Source organism: Muscardinus avellanarius (genome assembly GCF_963383645.1).
Source record: "Muscardinus avellanarius genome assembly, chromosome: 18".
Classification (NCBI taxonomy): Eukaryota; Metazoa; Chordata; class Mammalia; order Rodentia; family Gliridae; genus Muscardinus; species Muscardinus avellanarius.
In genome coordinates this window covers 21,072,395-21,098,319 of record NC_137804.1, presented here as the reverse complement: position 1 = coordinate 21,098,319, position 25,925 = coordinate 21,072,395, and the positions used below count along the sequence as shown (strand labels likewise).

The following is a 25,925-nucleotide window of genomic DNA, read 5'->3' as shown; positions in this document are numbered from 1 at the left end:
CATTTGACTCTTCTACTTTTGTGTGTCTGTTAGCTGTTCAAAAGTAGGAAAATAGTTGAGGAAGCAGAGGCCATCCCCTCTCATCTGCATCTTACAAAAGCAGTTGGAGGTGTTGACAAAAAAATGAATGTGTTTGAATAATTGAGGGCTTCAATAAATTTTACTCCCAGCTTTTATTACAGTTGGAGAGATGACTTTCTTGATTTCCAAGTATGTGACTAATTTGCACTTAGTGGTTATCTTAACTTTACTGTTGTAAAAGGTAAAGATAGATCTTTAATAAAGTCTAAATAAACAGTGGACCATTTCCTGTTACTCAGAACCACAGAGTATAATTACTAGACATAAAAATGGAAGGTTTTAAGAGGTCTGCGATCGTAATATCTCAAAACATTTTGTTTTAGTGAGTTGTGATAAAAGATTACAATAAGACAAAACCAATGATCATTACTATATTTTTATGTAATGTGTACAGATATTTATTTCTGACCAGGAATTAAGAGATTGTTTGCACTTAGAAAACTTTTAAACTTTGAAAGAGTCAAGGACAATGTGCAATTGAAGACTTTTGTGTGTGCCCGTGTATCTTTCAAAAGGCTTAACTCCTGGTAGGCATGTAATTTGGCTCGATGATTTTGTACTTGAGAAAGCAATTTTGCAATATGTTCCAAAAGCTTAAGAAATGTTCTGAACAAAATTTCTACTTCTAGGAATTTGCTTCAAGACAAATGTAAAAGATACTCATCATTGTGAGCAGCGTAAGAGTGAAAAAATTTAAATTGCTAAGGCTGATCTGGAACCTAACGTCCTCCTTTCTCAACCTCCCAAGAACCAGGATTATAGGCATGTATGATCATATCTGGCTTAAGAGTAAAATTTTTTTAAATAATCTGAACAAGTGTAAGAAAAGCCAGCCAGCCACAGTGATACACACCTGCAATCCCAGCACTTGGGAGGCTGAGACGGTAGGATTGCAAGTTTGAGGCCAGTCTCAAGACTCTTGACAATTTTTCAAGACCCTGTTTCAAAATAAATAAATAAATGAAAAGGCTGGTTATAGTTTAATGGTAGAACTCCTGTGAGTTCAATGCTCTGTATCACAAAGGACGGAAGGAAGGAAGGAAGGAAGGAAGGAAGGAAGGAAGGAAGGAATTAATAAACTATACCATATACAAACTATGGACTATTTTGCTATTAGTAACATGTTAAAAATGTGTGTCTGGCCAGTTGTAGTGGTGCACACCTATAATCCCAGTATTTGGAGGCTGAGACACAAGGATCTCAGATTCTATGTAAGCTCAGCACTTTAGGAGGACCCTCAAAAACTTAGCAAGAGCCTGTCTCAAAAAAAAAAAAATTTGTGGGTGAGGCCAGCATAGCTGAGTTTGGCAATTCAAGCCAACACCTGGCTTTAGTGGTCTGGTCCCCAGCGACATTTGTGATGGCAGCGGCACTTGTGTGTGGGCCACTGAAGACACCTGATTGTGATCCACCTTAAGTATTTAGAAATGATGGCATTAAATATAGGAATGCCACCAAGTTTATATAGCATTCTTGGTTTACCTGGGCCTCATAGATAGTAAAATTTGGCATGAAGTGGGATTATAAGAACTCCAGCTCATCTGCCTTGTCGGTACTAAGAAAGAAGGGGAGAGTTACAGACTGTGATGCCTACATCCATCTCTGCTTCCCTCAGGCAGAGCAGGATAAGGGAGATCTTGAAGGCACCATAAAAATTGAGAGGCTATCGGGATTTGCCGATGTCCTCCAATCTGCCCATAGTGGAGTCTGATTCGACAATAGTCTATTATAAACTTACTGATGGATTTATGCCACTAGACCCACAGAAGAGTTCCCTTAGAAGATAACATCTATACTTCTCAACACTTACTGTATTCCTAAAAGATTGGATTTGAGACCATCAACCTGCTTCATCTTTTACCTTTTATTTTTTTATTTTATTGTATTATTGTTGTTATTATTATTATTATTATTATCATCATCATCATCATTAGCAGTACTGAGGATGGAACCCAGGGGCATTCTACCTCCCAGCTACACCTCCAGCCCTGTTTTTATTCTTTATTTTGAAACAGGGTCTCACTGAGTTGCAAAGGGCTTCACTAAGTAGCTGAGGCTGTTTGAGAAGCGATCCTCCTGTCTCAGCCTCCCATATGCTGGGATTACAAGCGTGGGCCACCACGCCCAGCTTTTTATCTTTTATTATGGACTTTTAGTGTTATCTTTTAGTGTTAACTTAGCTGGTGCCATTTCCTAAGTTTTCTTCCAGAAGCCTGAACCTTCTTCAGATAGAAGAAATGTGTATTTCTCAAAGCTGTACAGCAGTTGCTCTAGAACTCTCTCATACTGGACACAGTTTAATTACAGTCATATGCAGGTTTATCCTGAGGATGGGTTCAGGAGGAGGAACCCACGCGGGGCCTGTCTCCCGCTCGCCCAGTAGCTTTCCCTGCTAGTTTCTTGTGGAAGCTCGGCTCCCTCCTTCCCTGCTCAGCTCTCCCAAGGCCTTGACCAGCAGCCAGCTTGGAATGGCACATCACAAGCACTAGGACACCTGGAGAGCTTACTTCTGCCAGTTTTTCCATCTCCAGTAGAAAGTAAAAGGTTTCTTTCATTTGTTTTGTTTTCCTGTTACACTCGCTATTACTTCCCTCTTTGGTGGACTTTAAATCAGAACTGAAAATAATGTTCATCAAAAGTATAAATTAACATGTCTGCATTCAGAGGTAGCAGAGAAGGGCTCCCTACGAGAGTCCTGGGCCTTCCTTTGCATTCTTACTGCCACCATCCTTCTTAAATCATAGTTAGGCCGGGCGTGGTGGCGCACGCTTGTAATCCCCGCGCTTGGGAGGCAGAGACAGGAGGATCGCGCAGGTTCGAAGCCAGCCGCGCGCCCTGGCTTAGGAGACCCTGTTTCCAAATAAAAATGTAAAAATAGGTCTGGGAGTGTAGCCCGGAGGTAGAAGGGCTTCCAGGAACCCCAGTACCACCAAAAAAATAAATAAATAAATAAAAAAAATCATAGTTAGACTAGCCCATGAAAGGGAGAGAGAGAGAGAGAGAGAGAGAGAGAGAGAGAGAGAGAGATTGCTTCAGCCCAAGAATCTCTCTACTGATTAGGCCCAGTTATTCCACTTTTGTTGATATTACCCAATTAAGTTGTCTAAAGTACAAAAAATCATATGCGCAAATATTTCATAAGTGGCATTACTTTAATAGTCTGAATGATGAATGACTTAAAAGTTTAGGGCAGGAGCCAGTGCACTTTCTGTAAGACTCATAAAGTCACTACTTTAGGCTTGCAAGCTGTACTGTCTCTGTTATATTTTCTCAAATACTGCTATATGTACCCTGAAAGCTACCCTAGACAATAGGTAGACAAAGAATAACAAATGGAGATGACTCTGTTCCAATAAAACTTTATTCACAAATGTGGAACAAATCTATGAAGTGTACATTATGAATTCATTAAAAATTGGTCATAAATATTATGAAAAAAATGAGAAAATGCCACTAAATGAAAATATAATGGCATTCATATACATATATATCATAATTTTATATCGTAAAAATTAAGATATATAAGTTATGAATGAATGTTAAATCATGGTTGCAAATAACACACCAAGAATATAATAAAAAAGAAAGTAAGTGAAATTACTGTTTATAGTAGGATAGCAGGCAATCAATGAATGCATTTGTCTTTGCTTAATATTTGTTTTTTTGGTTTTATTTTTGTGGTACTAGGGGTAGAACCCAGGGGCTTTCTACCTCCAGGCTATGCTCCCAGACCTATTTTTATGCTTTTTATGGAAACAGGGCCTCACTAAGTTGCTGGGAGCCTCACTAAGTAGCTGAGGCTGGATTCGAACCCGTGCAATCCTCCTGTCTCAGCCTCCCAAGCGCTGGGATTACAAGCGTGCACCACCACGCCTGGCTTAATATTTGCTTTTATTTGCATTTTATAATAAAATATTTTAAACTAAAAAAGTATGTCTAAAATCATAGAAAAACTTATACTAACTGAAAATAGAAATGAAGGATAAATTTTTATTTTGATCATTTTAGTGTAAAATATTTATATATCTCAATGATAAGACTGCTTAGAACTTACTGCTTATTTGTTTTATGTATGCTCCTATTGAGCCACACAACTTTAAGGGCAAGGACTGTATCTTAATCACCAGTGTCTTCCTCTTGTTATGCATAATATATTTCAATATTTAAAAACAATTTAAAATAAAATGAAGCACATTTTTTTGGTATCATGTAACCAAGGACACTGTGTGCATTTTTCTGAGTGGCCTTGTGTCATGACTGCCTAAAACCATGATGTCTTAGATAATCTGTAATTTCTTTTGAAATTACAGAGAGGTGAAAGAAAATAATTTAGTTGTCTCTATATAATAGAATTATAATTGGGTTTCCTTTTTGCATTTACATTGCATTTAGTAATTCATTTCTTGTATGATTAGAAAAGACAGTTTTTAAAGTAATAGCAAACTTGCCGGGCGTGGTGGCGCACGCTTGTAATCCCCGCACTTGGGAGGTGGAGACAGGAGGATCACGCAGGTTCGAAGCCAGCCACGCGCGTTGGCTTAGGAGACCCTGTTTCCAAATAAAAATGTAAAAATAGGTCTGGGAGTATAGCCCGGAGGTAGAAGGGCTTCCAGGAACTCCAGTACCACACACACACACACACACACACACACACAAAGTAATAGCCAACTTACATATTGGAAAAGAAAAATGGAAGCTGTTCTCCACAACTACTGGTACCTTTAATGTCTAGGATTTTTTGTAATTTGGCTCTAGTTTAAATACAAAAACATGTTGGTGGCTTGTTTCACTTCCCATTCTATGGTGTTCTTTTACAGAATGAAAGTACCCAATGATGGGATGGGAGACTGAGCCCTGAAGTCGTGAGTGTTTGGGGTCTGCCTCCGTGAATGCGACCTACTCTGGGCTTTCTTTTCATCAAAGAATCTCATCTTTATTCGCAAATATTCCTTTTCTCCTAGAAACAACTCCCACAGTGCCCTTGCCAGGTGAATACATCTCTGCCTGAAATATTAAATCAATGCATCAAATTAATTGCAAGGAGTTGATGCCCGACGCTGAGAGAGAATACACGACACCTAGCTTGAGTCAGAGGTGACGGCTGAATTGCTTTTCAAATCTTCGAACTACCCGTTTGAGATGTTTGCTGTTGAATCTCGGTTGGAATGCAGTTTTAGCAAGAGAAAACATGAGATGAATTAGTGCTCCAATTTTTTTTTTAAATTTTCTTTTCTAAGGAAAAATACAGGGTCAAATGAAAGGTACCTGCTCAATCAACAAACAAAACACACCTTACTGGTTTATTTACTTCAGTCAATAGATTGCAGATGCCCCAGTGTGACTCGAATATGTCATCTCTGTTTGGTTGCCAAGAAGATAATCTGATGCCGGGTTTTATTTCCCCAACTATATCCTTCATTCAGAATCAGTAGATGAAAATATTCCCACGGCTTCATCAGAGGGATCTTTGATGTGGAAATAGTTGAGTTTTGAGAGAACTAAAGGTCCACTATACCAGGATGGTTTCAGTTTCCTTTTGCATGTACTATGAAGGCCTGGCACATATTTTCCTACCTAAGTTGACCTTACGCTTCCATTGTCTGAGCTCACACGAATCTAGAACATGTCTAAAGCAACCTAGAGGGTGCTATAATGAAAGCCGGGGAAAAATACACATTAGGCAGATTCATTATGAAAAGGGCCCTCCTTCCATAGACCCTGTGATGTAAGGTTAGGCCCTAGTCCTAAGGTTCGATATCAGCCCCTCATCACCCTTTGGGCAGAGATACTTGGTGAAATGCACAGCCTTGGATTGAAGCTTTGAGGAAAGGAAGGGAGGGAGGGAAGGAAATATCCATTCAGAGAAGAATCGATAAACTGTGGTATATGTCTGTAGTTAAGTAGTTAATATAAAACAATTTAACCAGGTGTGGTGGTACATACCTTTAGTCACAGTAGTTGGGAGGCTGAGACAGGAGGATCATAAGTTTGAGGACAGCCTCAGCAACTTAGCAAAGCAACCTAGCATGACCCCTTTTGAAAGAAATAATAAAAAGGGCTGGGAGGGTTAGGTATGCCTCTGGAGCATACAGATGAATCCTCTGGGGACAGAAGCGAGGCTACCATTGGGGACAGATACCACCTACACCTGTGATGCTATCAAATTAGAAACAAATATGAAAGTGTTAATATTTGCTAATTTTGGAAATGTATATCTGGATGTTAGGCACATTACTCTCTTCAATTTTTAATTGTGTGTGTGTCTGGTACTGAGGGTTGAACTCAAGGGCATTCTATTTCTGAGATATACCCCGTCCCTATTTTATTTTTTATTTTGGAACAGAATCTTACTAGGTTGCAGAAGGCCTCACAAAGTTGTTGAGGCTGCAGACCTGCGATCCTCCTGTCTTGGCCTCTCAAGTCCTGGGATTCCAAGCACATACATGCCACCATGCCTGGATACATTTCTAAAGAATAAGAACAATATAGCAATTATAATTTTGAGTAAGTTTGTTTTACCCAAGAAATATAAATATTATCAAATAAGTTGAGTTTTCTTAAAATGCAGATGTGAATTATTTATTATTTTAATGCCCTCAAACCATCTCAGGTCCTTAAGACCCTCCAAACTATAATAACCTAATATTCTGAGCACAGGTTATGCTGGTCAAATGAGTTAATTTTTTAACAATAATTTTAAGGGAAATTGGCCAGTGTGGAAGCCAGGAAGACTAGCTTTTGGCACAATCTTGGTTTTCAGCCAAATAAACCTTTTCCTCCTCAAAATTGTTTCTACCAGGTATTTTGGTTATGGTGACGTAAAAGCTGACTGAAACACTCTCCAATGAATTCATAGGTCAAGTATCTTTTATCTGAAATGTTTGGGGCAAAAATGTTTTAAATTCTGGATATATTTTTTAGAGTTGAGGATATTTGCATAGACTTTAGCAACAGAACATTCCTACACCCAAAATCTAAAATGTGAAATGCTTACAAAATCTGAAATCTTTTGAACATAATTTTTGGGCATTTTTTTTCTCCCTTCCTCCTTTCTCTCTCCTTCTTTCCCTTTCTTTCTTCCTTGTATTCTTTCTTCCTAGTATGGAGGATTGAACCCAGGGGTATTCAAACTCTGAGCTACAAGCTCCATCCCTATATTTTTATTTTTTATTTTGAAACAGAGCCTCGCTAAATCGTTGAGAAAGAGTTGCTACATTGCTGAAGCTGGCTTCAAGACTATGATCCTCCTGTCTCAGCCTCCCAAGTCAAGTATTGGGGTTACAGTGAGCAAGATATTAGCTCAGAAGAGTTCATATTTTGAAGCACTTGAGACTCTGAATCCTCAGAATCTGACAAAGGAAGACACGGTGTAAGTTTAAGATGAGACAATGAAATTATTCACTAAAATTATAGCTTCAGCATGGCATGTTTTCCATTAACAAGTATCCAGGTAGAACACGGCTGAGTGGAGCTGTGTAAGACCAGGAGTAAAGGGAAGGACAAGGCGGAGTTTTGAAGTACAGGAATCACTGGTGTCTATCGAGCATCTACTAGGTTTAAATCTCCTACGTGCCGTACCTACTTTGTGCTAAGATGTGTTAATTCAATTGTAAAAAAAATTGATTTAAAAACCCAGTTTAACTTGATTTTCTTGTTTTACTTTGACTAACTATAATTCCTTTGGAAGTCTTTTTTTTATTTTAGTGTTTTACCTATCCTATAGAATGTCACGAAAATACAAGATAACAGTGTAGCTCTCCCAGTCAGATTAAACAACAGTACACGTTAGTGTATTAAAGTAGAGTGCGAGCGTGGAAAATTGGTTTTTGGACTTAGTATTTGCAAGTCTCCTGGCAATAGCATTTGATGGGAGGTCACAGAAGACATCTGTAGACATTTCCATTGTGGCATAGTAGAAGAGTACTCAGCTCTCCGTTGGGCCACCTTTCTCAGCTGCCCACATACTTTACAGGATTAGACAAAGTCCTTCGTTCCTTTCCCTAGGGGGTGTGGCTCAGTACTGCTACTCACTGCTCTGTGACCCGAGTACAGTCTGGATTTCAGTCCTCAGTCTCGGTCAGGGCGCAGCCTGCTCAGTGTGTGTGGTCATCTTGGCCTTTTTGCCCAAACCCACAATGGCTTATAACTCTCCTCCCTTCACTCTAGCATGAGGAAGACACACCTGAGTGTGTACATATATGTTTATATATATGTATGTGTGTGTATATATATAATACGTATACCTTTTGTATGTGGCTAAAGGGCATATGCATACATATGCATGTGTATATAATTTATATGTATATATAATTTGCATATATGCCTATATGATTTACATATCCTCTATCATTTTATAATGAGAAACATAGCAATTAGGTTTGGAATATAGTTAAAAATATCTCCAAAATTCAGGGCATATTTGGAGAAGCCAACTCAAAAAGCATGACATTATTTCCTAGATTTTAAGTAGCCTTAGAAGTCATCTAGGCTAAATTTCTGCTCCCGCAGCAGCTCCCTTTCTATCAGCCCCAGGCAGGTCTACTCTCTTAGTGTAACAAGACACCATATATAAGGTAGTTTATAACCTGTGAGCATCCTTCATCATTAAAATTATATTCACACTGAAACAAAATATTTTGTGCTGTAATATTTATCCAAGGGCCCTGCTTCTGTTTCCTGAGCAAACCTGCAACAAGACTGCTCTATCTTCTCTGTGATAATGCTGCAAATATGTGAAATGCTATAATTTCCCCCGTCTCTGGACTGAGAACAGAGTAGGCTAGACAATGTCAAAACAGACCAAAGTGGAGGGGGCATAAAGCAGAGGGATTATTCCAAGTCTTTGTTTTTGCAAACACTTGTGCTCTTCTCTGAGAATTTCTTATTTGTATAGGATAATAACTCTCTTTCTGTGATTTAATAACCACATGCTGAGCAAATACATCTTGCTTTTCAATTGTAGATAAATAACAATGCCAGGAGAGCCTTCACAAGGACAAGGGAACCAATTACCCAACCTTCATTTATATTGTGGTCTAGAGTAAAACAGAGGAAGAGAAATAGAGCACTGGATGATGCTGTTTCTTTGTATATGTTTATGTTATGACACACATGTTGGGTTTTTCTCTTAATGAGAAGGTTTTGGAAATTATAGGATTTCGTAGAAGTTTTCAAGGTCATGTTATATCAATAAGTATCTCCAGATTAATGCCTAATACCCTAGTCCAAAATCACCACTGTTGATTTTAATGGACCTTTATGATAGTCTCTAACTGGTCATTTCAGTTGGGAAAACTGGGTAACCATATGTAGATGAATGAAATTGGACCCCTATCTTGCACTCTGCACAAAAGTCAATTCAAGGTAGAACAAAGACCTAGAAATTAGACCCGAAACTAAACTTTGCAATCATTAGAAGAAAACATAGGACTAACTCTCCAATATATAGGTCCTGGTAGAGATATCTTCAATAAAACTCCTCAAGCTCAGGAAAACTGAGAGTCAATAAATGGGATGGCATCAAATTAAAAAGCTTCTGGATAGCAAAGGAAATAATCAAGAGTTTGAAGAGAGCCAGGTGTGGTGGTGCACACGTGTAATCTCAGCATTTGAGAGCCCGAGACAGGAGGATTGCAGTTCATGGACAGCCTCAGCTACTTGGGCCTTTTGCAACTCCGTGAGACCGTGTTTCAAAATAAAGAATAAAAGCTAGGGCTGGGGGTATAGCTCAGAGGTAGCATGCCCCTGGGTTCCAATCCCAATACCAAAAAAAAAAAAAAGAAAGAAAGAAAAAAAGTTTGAAGAGAGAGCCTATATTAAGGGAGAAAAATCTTGTCAGCCACAGCTCTAATAAATGACTAATACCTAGATATATAAATAACTCAAAAAACTTAGCACCCAAATATCTAAAAAACCCAATAAAAAACTAAGTAGACACTAAACTGAATAGACACTTGACAAAATAAAACATGCAAAAATGATCATCAAATATATGAAGCATGCCCAACATCACTAGCCACCAAAACTGTACTGAGATTCCTGCAACTCCAGTTAGAATGGCAATCATCAAGGATATAAACAATAATATATACTGGTGGAAATGTGGGGAAACAGGAATCTTGTACATTGCTGGTATGATTGTAAATTAGTACAACCATTCTGGAGATTGGTATGGAGGTTCCTTGAAAGACTAGGAATGGAACCACCATATGACCCAGTTACACCATTCCTCAATATCTTTCCAGAGAATTAAAGTCAGAATACTGCAGTGATACATGCATCCCCGTGTTACAGCAGCACGGCTCACCATATCCAAATTATGGAACCAACCTAGGTATCCATCCACAGATGAATGCATAAAGAAAAGTAGCATATACACACAATGGCGTTTAACTCATCCATAAAGAAAAACGCAATTATGTCATTTATAGAAAAATGGGTTGAACTAGAGAACATTATCCTAAGTGAAATTAGCCAGTCTCTGAAGGCCAAGGGTCGAATATTTTCTCTCATATGCTGAAACTAGAGAAAAAAATAGGAAACAGAAGAGATTTCAGATAAATGGAGAGACTAGTAGAATATTGTACGGGGGTTGGGAGTGAGAGATGGGGAGAGGAAAAGAAGAATTGAGAAACAGTTCAAATAATGTTACATCTGAGCGGGCGTGGTGGCGCACGTTTGTAATCTCAGCATTCAGGAGGCTGAGACAGGAGGATCACAGTTCAAGAATGGCCTCCGTTACTTAGTGAGGCCCTCTGCAACTCAGTGAGACCCTGTTTCAAAATAAAGAATAAAAATATAGGGCAGGAGGATATAGCTCAGAGGTTGAATGCCCCCAGGTTCCATCCCCAGACCCGCAAAAATAAATAAATAAATAAATAAATAAATAAATAATAATAATGTTACATCCCTAAATGAAGTTATCACCACCAATCTCACTAAATATATAAATTGGGGAATAGGGTGGAGGGAAATACACCAAGTGATGTGTGGATGTATTTATTCTTTTAGAATCTCTTCTAAATAGGATGGCCACAGTGGCCCTTTCATTATAGAAGTCAGGGTAGTCATTTCTCAGCTTGAAACACCCCAGGATCCCACTTGTACTAAAAAATAAAAATAAAAAAATACGTAAAAGCGTGAGTCCTTTCCCAGACTTGCTATTCTTGAATTACATGACGGCGTCTTCCCACACCAACCCTGTGACCTCATCCGCACTGAGGTCCCCTTGCTCACCATGTGGCTGCCACGCTGGCCTTCCCTCCCGTTCTACCGCACTTTGCACCTGCCCCCATCGCGCTGCCATTGCTGGGTCTCCCTCTGCCTGAAGCGTTGCCTTTACACATCTACATGGTCACCTATTGCTTTCTTTTGGTCTCCCTTCATATGCACCCTTATCAGAGACTTTTGCAGTAATGTTAATTTAATAATGTAGTTATTAATTCAAATTATACTAATTTTAAAATTTGCAAGAATCACTCATAATTCTCCCTGCCTTGTTTTGCTTTCATAGCATGTCACCATATAGATTACATTTTCTCCTGTCTTTTTTTCCATCCTACTTGGCACAGAGCCTGACACACAGGTATGGCCTCGCCATTTAGTATTTGTTGAATGAAAGATGAATGTGCCTCAGAATTAGAATACAATACAAATCTGTTTCCTAAGATGAAATTTTAAAGATGTATAGCTTTTGAATGATTTGAGTGTCTAGTCCCAGGAGGTGAAACCGTTGAAACAACAATATGGAAGAGATAAACAGCCTGGTGGTGAGTACCAGTAAGCCTAGTACTGGAGAGGCCGAGACAGGAGGATCCCAAGTTCAAAACCAGCCTCAGCAATTCAGAGAAACTCTCAGTAACCCAGAAAGACCCTGGTTCAAAATTAAAAAAAAAAAAATTAAAAGGGCTGGCTGGGGGTGTATTGTAGTTCAGAGGTAAAATGTCCCTGGGTTCAATCCTAAATTTTTTTTTTAAAAAAAAGGAAGAATAAATTCACAATTTATTGAGTGACATCTTGAAATGTCAGGTATTAGTTTAGGTATTTTATGAAAAGGGATTTCCACCCCTATCTTATAGGAAGAGGACATTGAAGTTCAGAAAATTTAAATAGCTTGCCAACTTCTCATAACTAACAGGGGTCAGCATCTGGCTGGGAGCCAGCGGTACAGAATGTCATGAGGACCCTGTCCTGAAACGGTACAAGGAATCCAGAGTGTGAGGCATTCTGTGCTGTTTTAATACACTTCTGCTGGATTCCAATATCCAAGTTACTTTCCTCTTTGTGTTTTGTCTTTTCTCTTCTCTTCCTCTTTCTTTCCTCTTCTTTCTTCTCCCCTCTCTCTCTCTTCTTTCTACACATGTGCTTTCTTTACTTTTCTCTCCCTTTTCTCTTATTTTTAAAATTAAAACTGAATGAAGTATTTTATATCATTTATTATAGTTGTTAGGTTCTAGACACTATTTACATCTAGCTCTGTGTCCATAATTCTTCAGGTCTGAGAGGTAAAGGACCTTAGAGACCATATGATCCAACTCTTTCTCTTTACACATGAGCTAAGACCCAGAAAGGGGAGATGCCCTGGGTATGGTCACCAGAACCCTATTCTCAGATTTCTAGTACAGAAATTGTTTGTCCACCTGATGTGCTATATTTCATATTTAAACCTCATCACTTGGGTCAAGAAGATGGATCAACCTAAAATTCAGTCATCAACATAAATGAACTTTTTTGTGAAAAGACTTTTTTATGTTACAGGTTAGATAACTTCCATGGTTTCAATATAACTGAGGTTTTATAAGCGCCATATTTTTGAGAAAAAGATGTGTGTCAGAAAATAATTAGAAAAAGAGATGTATACACACAGACATAATGTGGTTGGTGATAAGATACAACAAGAGAAACTATTTCCATGGAAATTATGCAATTAAATATGTATCATTTTAGCTGGGCATGGTGGTGCCCATTTCTAATCCCAGCATTTTGGAGGCCTAGAAAGAAGGATCCAGGCTTGCGGCCAGCCTCAGCTACTTAGTGAGGCCCTCTGCAACTCAGGGAGACCCTGTTTCAAATTAGAATAAAAAAACAGGGCTGGAAGTGTAGCTCAGAGGTAGAATGCCCTGAGTTTCATCCCCAGTACCACAAAAAAAATTATATATATATATATATATATATATATATATATATATATATATATATACATACAGTTCTATGCATAGTGGCCCTTGGGGTGAGTAGTTAAATAATAAAAATTTAAGCATTGCAACATCATTAAAATGTTAATATTTAATCTTAAGAAAAGAAGAAAAGCCAGGCTAAAATTGTTAGAGAATAATGAGAGGAGCCCCTCTTGAATAAGACTTCATAAAGAGCAATATTTAATCTGAGCCCTGAAACATATAAAACAGAAGGGAAGGTCTGTATAGGCAATAAGCCTTGAGATTGGCCGGAGCTGGGAAAAATGTTCTCAAGTGTAAGATACTGAGTGGAGAGTATCAGATTCCTACACAGGACATCGCAGGGCATGATGGGGCAGGGGAGTTGGGGCACATTCCCAGTGCAATGGAATGCCTTTAAAGACTTTAAAGGAGGAAAGTGCTAGACATTGTTTTTTGCAAATATTTTTCTAGGTAATAAGACCAAGATCAGGTGTCAAATCCACGTATGAGCTAGGCCAGCATCTTTCATAGTCATGGCATTGATGTCACAGCTTCATGCAAGAGCAAGGTCCCCATCTAGGGTCCTGGTGCAAAGACCGGACAGCCTCACAATAAGAATATTGTAAAAAAAAAAGAAATCATAGGATTATAGGTGGGGTGGGAGCTTATGTATTGACCTTAATGATTTTCCTCTACCTTGAGCTTCTATAGTTCTAATGACTAAAGCCTTTTTAAGAATTAAAACTATAAAATCAAAGGTATTATTATTCAGAACAAAATCCCACCAAGCTTTATAAATCTAGGCTATACTTACTATCTGCCAAGGGCATATCATCTTCCTAGTCTGGACTGAAGGATATGATCCAAGCCTTCTTTCATTAAAGCAGAAAGCCTGTGGGATGCAACAATGTTCTATTGTTTAAAATGAAGATCTCTCTGCCTCACGTCTTGGAGGTTCTAATTTAGCAGACCCGAGGTGCATTCTGGGAATCTGAAAATATGAGAAGCAACTCAAATAACTCCCATGAATGACTGCGAGGATGAAGGCCACACTTTGAGAAACAATGCCCTTGGTGAAATTTGCACCTCCGGAGACCCTGGCTCTAGTTCACATCTGGCTGTCATCTGCTTGGCTCAGGGCTATTACATCTCTAAAGATACACTTGCTGTTTAGCAATCGTAGGCTCTTCAGCCTTTCTGAGCCCTCATCTCTAGTGACACTGACCAGAAGATGCTGTTCTAAGGGCCAGGACTACAAATATAAAATGCTGACCTGAGCTCCTGGCATATCACAGCAGCTTAACAAGCAGAGGCTATTATCTGCTGCTTTTCCTCCCAGCCTAATTTATTTGCAGGCCTCCTCTCCTCTCATCTCCGTCTCATAACACAGAGTCAGCATTCACCTTTATTGGTTTGTTTCTCAATTATTGCCTCTTTTCCTCCACCTTTTACGAATTCACAGAGTCCTGCCCTTAGCACATAGCACCTTAATTAAACTTTGGTGCCCTCTCTGCATGATAATAAAGACAGAAGAAATTAAAAAAAAAAACACCTATAGTAGAGCCACAGAATATCTGTAAGTATCTAATTAGTTTAGGCTTACGTTTCCTGCTACAATTAACTTACAATTCTCTCTTGTAACGCCACTCATCTTCCCTGTTTAATCTAACATAAGTACTGTGAAGCAGAGGAGACCAAGCAGTGGATAGATGAGGTTCTGGAAAATGCTACCAAATTATGAAAAACATTCAAATCTCATTAGCTTCTGCAGAATAAAAACAAAGCTTAAATGGAAAGAGAAAGGTCAGTCTACTTTGGTGTATTGGGCACACTCATTTGTATATGTTGTCTTTGCAAATTTAAATTCAAAAGGCCTTTAAGTATAAAAAAGTGAATAAATTAAATCAGGAAAATATGGCTGAATTAATCATATTTTTTTCCCTTCAAATCTTCACATACCTAAAGTAAAGAACTCATTCCAGTCTCTTTAAAATTAAAAGGAAATACTCATTGAATTTAACGTAATTGCAAGTAAAGTCAAGATTGCGCGGCAGAAGAATCAGGGGACAAGTTACATTAAATATTTGGGGAATCTGGGTATTCATAGTGTATGGCTGGTTTCATTTACTATATTCCATTTAATCCATATTTCGACAGGCCGAAGAAGATACTGAAATAAGTGCCTGTTTTTCAGAACAAAAATGTTATCGCGTGGTCTTTACTTTGTAGATATAACTCCTAAGAAAAAAATTTGCAAAGGTTTTTAACTTAAATCACGATTACCTACCGTAGGTGGTGATTTATATTTCTTTGAGAGAATGCCATTTCCCTAAATGAGAATTGTCCCAGAAAATCCAGTCCCTGTGACTTTCTGTCTAACTCTCCTTATACAAAGGAGGTAGCATTCTTATGACTTCTGGTTGGATGCTTTGAAAAGGGAAGGAAGCGCTATGGCAGGGACTGAGCCTCAGCCTCCCTTCTCTTTGCAAAAGCAGGAGGTCAGCTTGACCTTTCCAAGGAGCCCAACAATGGTTCTTGTTTGATTTGGAAGAGGATAGGGAAGGTCAGGAATAACAAATACAAAAATGTAAGCATCAAATCGGGCGTGGTGGCACACATTTGCAATCCCAGTACTTGGGAGGCCAAGCCAGGAGGGTCACGGGTTCAAGGCAGCCTTGGCAACTTAGGCCCTTGGTAATTTACTAAGACTCCGTTTTAAAACAAAAAATAAAATAGGGCTGGGGGTGTAGCTCAGAGGTAGAATTGCCCCTAGATTCAATACCCAGTGACAAAAAAAATTAAAGGTAGGAGTTATAGATTTGCAAATGCAAAAAGCATTTACTACATACCTAGTTCCTACCATAAAATATTTGAAACAAGTTAGCCTGTGTTCTCTAAGGCAGTGGCCAAGATGTAGCATCTTGGATTAGAAAATTCCAAGTGGTCCCTTAATGACCTGAAAGAATGCATAGTGATCCCGAATGCTCAATTCATAAGCTCACTGCTTTCTTATCAAGTAGCAGTGGCTCACCATTTCTTCATGTTATATGCTGGAGAATGGGCTTTGTATAGTGTTATTTAGCTTTCTGAATATGCTCAACCCCTTTTGTCATTAGAAAGAAAACTTTCTATTTCTGCTCGCCAAAGATTTTACTAAAAGTAATATATCAGGATGAATATTGTGGGCACAAGATGAGCAACATAAGGCAATTTTGATTTTATTTTTAAAGCCAAGTTGCTAGTTTGTTCCAAAGGAGTATAAAACTTAACAGTAAAATAGATAGTAGATTCAGTTAAAAACATTGCGTTCTGATTTTCTGTCCTTTAAGAAAAAACCAAATAGACTATAAGTTTACTTCACTAATTTGTTTCACAAATATTTGTTGAAAAGCTAATATATGCCAGGCAATGTTACTGTGATTGTGACTATATTAATAACAAATTAACCAAACCCCTTTTCCTTGAGGTATACATCTAAATGGCAAAGTCCAGATAACAATACTAATTTTTAGAAAAGTGAATAGATGATATGGAAGACCATTTTGTTTAAAAGATTAAATCCATGAGACAAGAACCAGAAAAAGAGTGGAGCCCATGTTGATATTATTATGAGTGTACACACAGAGAGTCAATTGTGGACAAAATAATAAGTATGTTTTATCAATGCCCCTAACATTTTCTGAAGTTTCTCTCTCGTTCATTTTACTTTTGATGAGTAAACTCACCTTGCCTTCATGAGAAAATCATTCTTTTTCAAGATAAAACTCATTTTCTGAACTCCATGAGACAATAAACCTGACAAGAATTAGTACAGCTCAGTACTGAAGCTCATTCAGCTGAAACAATGAAATACGCAAACTTATTAATGATTTTGCTAGTTCTAAATTCTGATAAAGAATATACAAGAGTTGGGGATGTAGCTCAGGGGTAAAGTGTTCTGTTCAAAATATGTGAGGAACTGGGTTTGATCCCCCACACAGAAAAAAACAAAAAAGAAAAGAAAAAACAGCATACTAAATTTGTTTCAAATTTACCTGTTTTCATAAACAATAAAATTTGAATGAACAATAACAACTTCTTTGTTATTAGAAATTAAAAACTAATTTTTCATATAGTATTTTTCTTCAGGTTATTTTTATTCAGCCAAATAAATGGCTAAATAAATGTTAAGATGATATTTTTGAATGGATATTACATGCATCATACATGTGGGTGATACATAATTTAAAAGTGGAAATGGCACAAGATGAAATATTAGTGCCCTTTATTTATCCTCAGGTACCCGGAAACCCCCCTCACATTTATTGCCACTAGGGTCTTCAAACTTTTCCTAAAGGATTTCTCCAACTGAAATGTGCATAAGAATGTTGGTAAAATTGCAGATTCTTGGAGAACATTATGTTATGTGAGATTAGTCAGTTACAAAAAAACAAGAAATCGGATGCTCTTCCTCATATGTGGAAGCTAGAGAGAGAGTGGATCATAGGAGGAACTCGAAGAAGAAGGAAATACCATAGATGAGCAAATAAGGCGAACTAACTGGGGGATGGGGGAGGAGGGAAATTCCCTAATGCACATGATGTACATTCACAAAACAATCAAAGCCAGTCACTAAGCCAAACTTGAGGAGGAGAGAGGGGGAAGGGAACGGGGTGGGGATTTGGAAAGGACTAAATGAGTGATGGTACATGTATGCCTCTACCGTCTTGTAATCCATTAAGATGTACGACTACAATGCACCAATAAATATGTTTAAAAGTGCAGAATCTTTGTAATTGGGTTTGGTGAGGCTGGAGATTCCGAATTTCTGAACCGTTCCAGCAAAAAAACTAATGGGCCCAGGACTGTTTTAAAATAAAAAGTAAAATAGGACTGGAGGTATAGCTCAGAGTTAGAATGCCCCTACGTTCAATTCCCAGTAACAAAAAATAAAATAAAAAAGTAGGGATCATAGAGTTGCAAATGCAACAAACGTTTACAACATACCTAATTCTTACCATAAAATATTTGAAACAAGTTGGCCTACCCTCACTAGGGAGTGGCCAAGATGTAGCATCTTGGATTCGAAATTTTCAAGTGGCCCCTTAATGACCTGAAAAAAATGCATAGTGGTCCCAAATGCTCATTTCATAAGCTCACTGTTTTCTTATCAAGTAGCAGTGGCTCACCATTTCTCACCAATGGCAAAGCTGTGAAGGACATTTGTGTGTGTGTGTGTGTGTGTGTGTGTGTGTGTGTGTGTGTGTGTTGGACTAAAGGGAACAAAATATTTTCATAAACAAGCACAGTTGACTGCTTTCTTGGGCTACTTTAGCATTAGAATTTCAGCTTTGAATTTTGCTTTGTTACGAAGATTTTTTTTCCAAAACCTTATTTATCTGGAGTGATAATTTACACGGTATTTGTCTATATGGAGTACATTTACATAGCATTTTAAGAATCAAACTATAAATGACGAATGAAAGCCAGCAATGTGATAATTTGAAGCATGACACTGGGCGATTTGGAAATCGCAAGGACTGTGAGAATCTCTCTTTACAAGTTTCTCATCTATTTTTTAATAAGGTTATCAAAGTCCTCAAATATAAGTAACTTTTTATAGTTTGGCAGAGGGTGTGCTGAAGACTTTTAGCTTGCAGCCAGTATCACTAATTTAATAAAGATGCCTTCATGCTTGGAAATTATATAATTAAGCTCTCTGAAATCAATATAAAGTGCAAAGATCATTTAAATATTTTAAAGTCATAGATATTAATATTCTATCTGCAGGAATAAACATCTCCAGAGATGACTATGTTCAATAGCATGAGGACAGAAAGGATGTCTTTATTGACCCTGTATATAACAGTAATTCTTGAAGCATGAGAGTAACTCATAAAACAAGATAAAATGTTCATGCTGGTTTCTTGCTCTCTGCAAGGGCTGGTGGACTTGAATTTGCCCGTCTTCCTCGTCTGCAGGGTACTTTAATATGAATGCTTGTTAACACAACGCAAGGTTTGGTTTTTAAAGAGACCACTATCAAGGCCGCCCTTCAGAAATAAAGATTCGGATCATCAAAGACTGGATTTCTGTATGATGACAGCAAAAGCCTAAGGTGTATGGGTTTCTCTTTGATGTGAAGTCACAGTCTATCACTGACCCCATCCTTTGAATATGTCCACATTCTGCTATATAGAGAGTTACGGGCCTCAGTGCTGAGAGGGTTGCCTGTAAATATTCAAGGCTTCAGGGCAAGACTGGTTTGGATCTGTCCAACCTTCTTGAACATGCACTATTTTATCTAGAGTTGCAATTCTCGCGCCTAGGTTATGGAGAGGTATATCAAACAATATCCATCCACAAAGTCACAGAAAATGAACAAGCTTTCCGAAATTTTTCCGAAATTTTAATTGAATTAAAACGTGGGCAAGCCCACAGGAAAAAAAAAAAAAATAAAAAGCACTGAACCAAACATGAGCATATAAAAAAGTAGAAGGCAAAATTGTGAGGAATACTTAAGTTAAATATGAGGTACGGAAATAATATCAGCCTTGGTCTGTGCCTCCAGATCCCTTGGTATATAATATACCCTTACTGGCTTTCACCAGTAGGAGGATATTTCAATAGGAAAATTTTAGAAGTACTGTAATAAACATCAATACTATATGACAAGATTAGAAATTGGATCATTTGGATAGCAACTACATTTCTGTGCTTTCTTGAGACTCTAGGTGGGCCTCTGTAAAATATTTCAGAACCAAGGAATATTTTATATATATATATATATATATATATATATATATATATATATAATGACCAAAGAAAATATATATACAGAGAGATCTATATAATCTAAAGATTTTACCCAGGGGCATTTTACCTTTGAGGTATACTCACAGCCCTATTTTATTTTTATCTGGAAACAGGACCTCTCTAAGTTGTATAGGGACTCAGTAAGTTGCTGAGCTGTCCTCAAACCTGTAATCCTCCTTATCTCCGCCTCTAAAGTACCAGGATTACGTGTGTGCACCACCATCCCCAGCTCATACTTTAAAATATTGACTTTCTGGAGGAAATGTGGAAATGACTTAGAGGATGCTGAGAGATCTGGACAAATTTAGGAGATGTCATGAATGGACTTTCATTGAATTAACTCTATAGAGAAAAATCGGTGGCTTTGGGCTCTTTAGGGACTGGAATAAATAAATAAAAATTTTTATAAGTTTACTCATTTCTCCTGGTCACAGAGGGCAGGCCATTTCTTTAAAGAAAGAATGCATGATACAGTAAAATAATGTGTCACCTAGACTGGGTTTTAATCCTGGCGTTGAATCTTGGATGGGAAAATAGAGTTTTCTAGGTCTCACTTTCCTCATCTTAAAAGTAAAAAAAATAAAAAGATAAAAAATGTCAATAGTAGATCAATGTTTGCCTACCCCTGTTATTATTTTCTTCTATGCTTTCTACATATTTATCTTCAATACCTCGTCATTCCTACCTCCATCTTTTTGTGCTTGAGAAGTCAACAAAGAATTGTACATCTCTGAACAGGAGAGTAGTGTATCATATTAGGAAATCAGACTAGATGACCGGGGTCTCTACCAATCATGAGATTCCTTCTCGTGGTTCATGAAAGCTTTTTCCTAAAGAAGTCTTCAGAGAAATAATCAGCTGCCTCATATGGAAATACATTTAGTTCTTACTGTTTACTGTCATGTCCAAACTGAAAATACAAAACAGTATGACCCAGAAACAAGCGAGAAGAAGCAGTGTGGTATTTAGATGCATATCAGATATGCATAATTGATTCCCTAAAAGGTTAAATACCCTTAGCATATGTATGGATAGTGATGTGGTCATAGAGGAGTTCCTAATCATTATGGCAGTGGCTTTGTTTTATATAATTCTAAAGTAAATGTCACATTCCTTCTTTGGGAATTCCAGAGCTGGTATTGAGAAATGCATATGTTTTGAAGTAGATAGCTGGGGAAAGGAGCTACACTTTCCGAAACAGAAGGGCCATTCATGTAGCGAGCACACTAAGCTCTATAAAGCACAGACTGCCGCTAAATTCTCTTCGGAATTCAAATGCAATTACATATTGAGGACAAGTGCTAAATATAAACAGAAAAGGCCAAATACACGCCTTTATTTATTTATTTACTTTTGCTTTGTTTTTGCAGTATATTTGCAAGAAGTCTTAACTTCCTTAAACACACTGTGATCTTTAATTAAAACACAGATAAAGCAACTTGGCGAATCCTTCAGCATCTTTTTCCAGAAGCTTATTATAGTTCTAAAGGACTGGACTTTTATTATGTCCAAAAACAATTATAAAAATGCTAAGGAAATTAATTTATAAGCGTGCCACTAAGCAGCATGCAGAATGAAATACTATTTTATATGCCTTAAGTATAAAAATAGGCAACATGTCGCAGAGGATAAACATAAAAATCTACATAAGTGAGAGTGAAGAAAAGAAAGTGGTCATGGGTTTTCTTTGGATGAATAACCTCAGGTATTTATTATTGAAAAGGAGTACACATTTTTTGATATATTTTCCAATTTTAAAAAATGAAAAAGCAGAAAACAAAACACAGTAAGGAGAAGGCACAAGTGAATAAAAGCAATGTAATAGTAAAATAATAAAAGTAATTATTATTCTTAGTTTGAAAGATATGCTTTCATATTTTACTTTTAAAATTCAGATGTAGTTCATGTGCACAACACAACCAAAATATAAGTACCTAGACGATCTGTAAATAGAAGAGAAAAGGCATTCCAGACAAACTCTGGACAAAAGAAAGCTGGTGTAGCTTTTAAGTGATGAGAACACTGGGCTTGAAGCCAAAAAGCAGAGTTTATTATCTGTCTCCATCCCTGTTTCCTCATTCATCCTCTGCCCCTACTATGTCGAGGCATCTTTTTCTTACATCCCAGGACTTTTGGTAAGTCATCTCCATCTCTTCTTGTCTTATTCCAAGCTAACAATTTTCAAAGTTTCTCAACCCTCAGACCTTTCATCTCTCAACTCTCATAGTAATTATTACTGTGTATCACTCATCTGGTGCTTATATTATGTTTGTGTGTTTGTGTTATTTTTTCTGGTACTAGGGATGGAACCCAAGGGGCATTCCACCTTTGAGCTACACCCCAGTCCTATTTTTATTCTTTATTTATAAACAGGGTCTCACTGAGTTGCAAAGGACCTCACTAAGTAGCTGAGGCTGGCCTTGAACCGCAATCCACCTTCCTCAGCCTCCCAAATGCTGGGATTAAAAGCATGTGCCACCACGCCCAGCTATATGATGTTCACCTTTTTAAGTTATAATATCTGAGAGGTAGAGGCTATGCCTTATTCTTTTTTACATATCCCCTAACCCTCACCCTAGGACATGCTAGATAGTAGAACTGTGTCTCCTGGTGTTACAGTAGAGAGACAGTAAACATGTCAGAGATCTACTGAAAAATATTTTATGAAAGCACAATCAGAGCTCTTTCAAGCTGTTTGAATGCCTAACAGTGTTTTTTTTTTTCCCCTAGATAGTTTCTAATGCTATTTTCTAATCTGTATTTTTGTTAGGTTTTTTTAAGTGGGTTGGACATGGTGGCACAAGCCTGCAATCCCAGTACTTGGGAGCCAGAGACAGGAGGATCTCAGCTTCAAGGCCAGCCTCAGCAACTTAGCAAAACTCTGTTTCAATACTAAAAATAAAAAAGGATTGAGGGTTTAATCTTAAAAGTAGAATGAATTCTGGGTTTGATCCCCAAGACCAAAAATAATATTAACAGAAAAAAATTGTAGGGAGGAAGAGATTACAAAATTTTGTGAAGTTGGTGCCTCATCAGGAGGATGCCTTCATCTGGACCAAGGTAAAAATCCTCACAAGGCCATAATTAGGAAAACCTTTAAGGACAGGAATCACATAAACTTGTTTACATTTACTTTTGTGACAAAGTCTAACATTTAATATACAGTCAATAACCAATTCTGCAAAATGCAAGAGAATGACTAATCTGGGATAATCTAATTCTCTCCCAAGGCTTCTAAAAAACAGTTACACAAATATCACCATATGCAAATCTTTAGCTCTGTTTTTCAGGGTGAGAGTCCACCGGGTCAAGGCAGGTTTTACAGGCGACAGCTCTACTATTAGCTCAGAAGTTGGGCACTGATTGGAGCAATGCCAAGAAGCAATCTATGTTTGGAAACAAACCACAAAAGCTTAAGAGGAGATGGGGGGAACCTGTGGAATACATATTTGGAGCTTGTGCTCCTGAAGCAGCCGGAGCTCTTCCTTTATCATTGCATGCAGGAAAGGCTGTCTACTGCAAACCTCTTTGAAACATACTATTTTCTAAAGGAGCCATATATAAAGTACCTGGTATAAAATTCAAAAGGTATAGAGTGTATGGTCACAGTCAGAGATCATCCCACCACTGTCCATTGGCGTTCTTCTATATAGCCGACCACAGTTATCAGTTATTGCATCTATTTTTAGGTGTATATATATATTTATTATACATAAACATGCTTATATATTTGTATTTTTCAGACAAATAGTTTATATAGTGACCCTTTATATTGAATCTTACCTTTTTATTTAATGACTTGCCCCATAGTTCTTTCTATGTTTAATTTTATTATCATTAAAATTTCAACATCTAACACTTGCTATACTGACAGTGTCCACATTTTTTTCGTGTGCAAATGAGTGAATGGCCTTATAATGGTTTCTGATTAATTCTAAACCTAAAAGTCAGCCATTAACAGGTTTAAGAAATGCCTCCTTTAAAGCCTATTCACAATGTATACCTTTTCCCTCCTATAAATATTATATCAACCCTTTAAAGTAAATCCCCAAATAGTCATCCTGTAGGTGCCCGCTCTGAGCATTGACTCTTGGTCTCCCCTACAAGGGTTAACTCCAAGTACTTAACGATAATCTATTTTTTATTAGTCTTTAATTCTTATTTTCAATATAATAGCATAAATGTGAATAATGCTTCAAATAATGATTTTTACCTTATATTCGTGTCAGGCATATTGTTAAGCACATTATATGTGTTTTCTCATTAATCCCTACAACAGGGTCAGGGAAGGAGCCCATTGGTAGACCACATGCTTTGCATGTGCAAGGCTCTGGGCTTAATCCCCAGCACCACACACAAAACATCCCTCCAGCACAAACACTAAGTGAGTAACATAATAATCCTTAGAGTGTAACTATCAGTGTCCTGTGAGCGTCACCTTCATTCATCTTGAGATCATATGCAGACCATTTCCTTAAATACCGATAGCTTTGGGCAATGTCGCTACCTACGTGATCTCAAAATAATGTGAGTGGCTCAGAGGCGCCAACACATTGACACTGTAGTAATGATCTTTAACCAGTGTGGTGTGAACATTGTTAGACAAATGCTTCCCACAGTGGGAAAATCTTAACTGGTGTTTCTCACAGTCACTACTATGTGATTAAACATTAGTTGCCCACAGCAGTAAACCCCTTTTACCTCACCCTTTATTACTTTTTTCTTCCTTCCATATCTCAATTCTCTACTTGCTTACTTCCTGGAATCACCTCTCGAATTAGCTCCTTACACTTAAATCCTCACCTGAGACTCTGATTTTAGGAAACAGGTTTAGAGTGTTTGAAGGACTCGCCCAAGTTCCAGATACATTACATGGCAAGCTCTAGATGTGATCCAAAAGCCATCCTCAGAAACATCATTTTGTACCATCAATTGGATAGAGAGTACCTCAAAGGAGACCAACAAAAACTGAGGCCAAGTCAGGACTAAGTACCCATTTCTGCTGCTCTTTGTCATTTTATTTACTTACTTTTTCATGGTACTGGAGCATTCTACTCTAAGCTATTTCCTCAGCCTTATCTTCATATTTTTTTATTTTGAACCAAGGTCTCACTAGGTTGTACAGGGGCCTTACTAAGTTGCTGATGCTATCTGCAAGCCTGCGATCTTCCTATCTAAGCCTCCTTAAGTACAGGGATTACACGCGTGAGCCACCATGCCTACCTCCTCTTTTCTGTTTTGTCATGTCTCTTTTCCCCCACAGAATATCAGGACGTGCATTTTAACACCATCAGCTAAACACCTGTGTTTACAATTTGTTACTGAAACTGTGACTTAAAGAAAAGTTTTCAGTTGCTGACAGTCTTCCCGTCTGTCTTTCTACAGATAGCAACTTCATCCTGGCCAATGCCCAGGTGGCTAAAGGTTTCCCCATAGTGTACTGCTCGGATGGCTTCTGTGAGCTTGCTGGATTCGCCCGAACTGAAGTCATGCAGAAGAGCTGTAGCTGCAAGTTCTTATTTGGGGTTGAAACCAGTGAGCAACTGATGCTTCAGATAGAAAAGTCTCTGGAGGAGAAGATAGAATTCAAGGGAGAAATTATGTTCTACAAGAAAAATGGTGAGTTGACTTTCTTGGGTACTGAGTAAAAAGTGTGAGAGGTTGTCCTCTCTCCACTCATTAATTGCTTCATAAGTCCCATTAAAACTTAGTGCTGTTTCACAGAAATATGTTCTGTTAGAGAAGTTCTGCAAACGACTTGGGCGATGGCCTTGTTTTAGCCATAAGCAGCATAACCCCACTGGAAATGACAACTTTTCAATGACAATATGTGAACTGATTTAATATATGATAAAACAAAGTGTGTTATTATATTATAATCACTCTTAAAAT

At 37.8% G+C, this 25,925-nt stretch overlaps 1 protein-coding gene across 1 annotated transcript in view; it reads left to right on the top strand.

The window, feature by feature from the left end:
- Nucleotides 1-25,925, top strand: part of KCNH8 (potassium voltage-gated channel subfamily H member 8) — a gene marked incomplete at both ends in the record, with an annotated part of 371,332 nt that overhangs the window by 90,073 nt on the left and 255,334 nt on the right. The window contains one exon of the mRNA XM_080715733.1: nucleotides 25,419-25,652. Coding sequence (XP_080571859.1) covers nucleotides 25,419-25,652 — 234 coding nt within the window. The remainder of the gene's footprint in view (nucleotides 1-25,418; nucleotides 25,653-25,925) is intronic.